At 46.3% G+C, this 361-nt stretch overlaps 1 protein-coding gene across 1 annotated transcript in view; it reads right to left on the bottom strand.

Annotated features, from left to right (window-relative positions):
- EMH_0016870 (uncharacterized protein) overlaps nt 1-361 on the bottom strand; it is a gene marked incomplete at both ends in the record, with an annotated part of 6814 nt that overhangs the window by 2072 nt on the left and 4381 nt on the right. The window contains 2 exons of the mRNA XM_013500756.1: nt 3-60; nt 277-361. Of these exons, the coding sequence (XP_013356210.1) occupies nt 3-60; nt 277-361 (143 nt within the window). The remainder of the gene's footprint in view (nt 1-2; nt 61-276) is intronic.

The raw sequence follows: 361 nt of genomic DNA, 5'->3' as shown, positions 1-361 counted from the left end.
TGGAGCCCGAGAACGCAAACGAGCAAACTCGCTGCAACTCTCAGATATCACAAAAGATTTCTGATACACACATAACACACACAAACCCTAAACCCTAAACCCTAAACCCTAAACCCTAAACCCTCAATAGCGGTACAACCGTAATAGCTACAACCCCTATACGCACGCATTTCGCACGAACTAAGGAAACCCTAAACCCTAAACCATAAACCCTAGACCCGAAGGAAACCGAGACCCATAAACCCTAAACCCTAAACCCTAAACCCTAAGAAGTACCTCTTCCTCGAATTCATCGTATCCATACACTCTATCTTGGATGCCTAGACACCTGAACTGCATGAGGTTCTGGGTGAGGGTCCCA

Source organism: Eimeria mitis, genomic scaffold (genome assembly GCF_000499745.2).
Source record: "Eimeria mitis Houghton genomic scaffold, Emh_scaff581, whole genome shotgun sequence".
In the NCBI taxonomy this organism is placed as follows: Eukaryota; Apicomplexa; class Conoidasida; order Eucoccidiorida; family Eimeriidae; genus Eimeria; species Eimeria mitis.
This window is presented reverse-complemented; position numbering and strand designations above follow the sequence as displayed.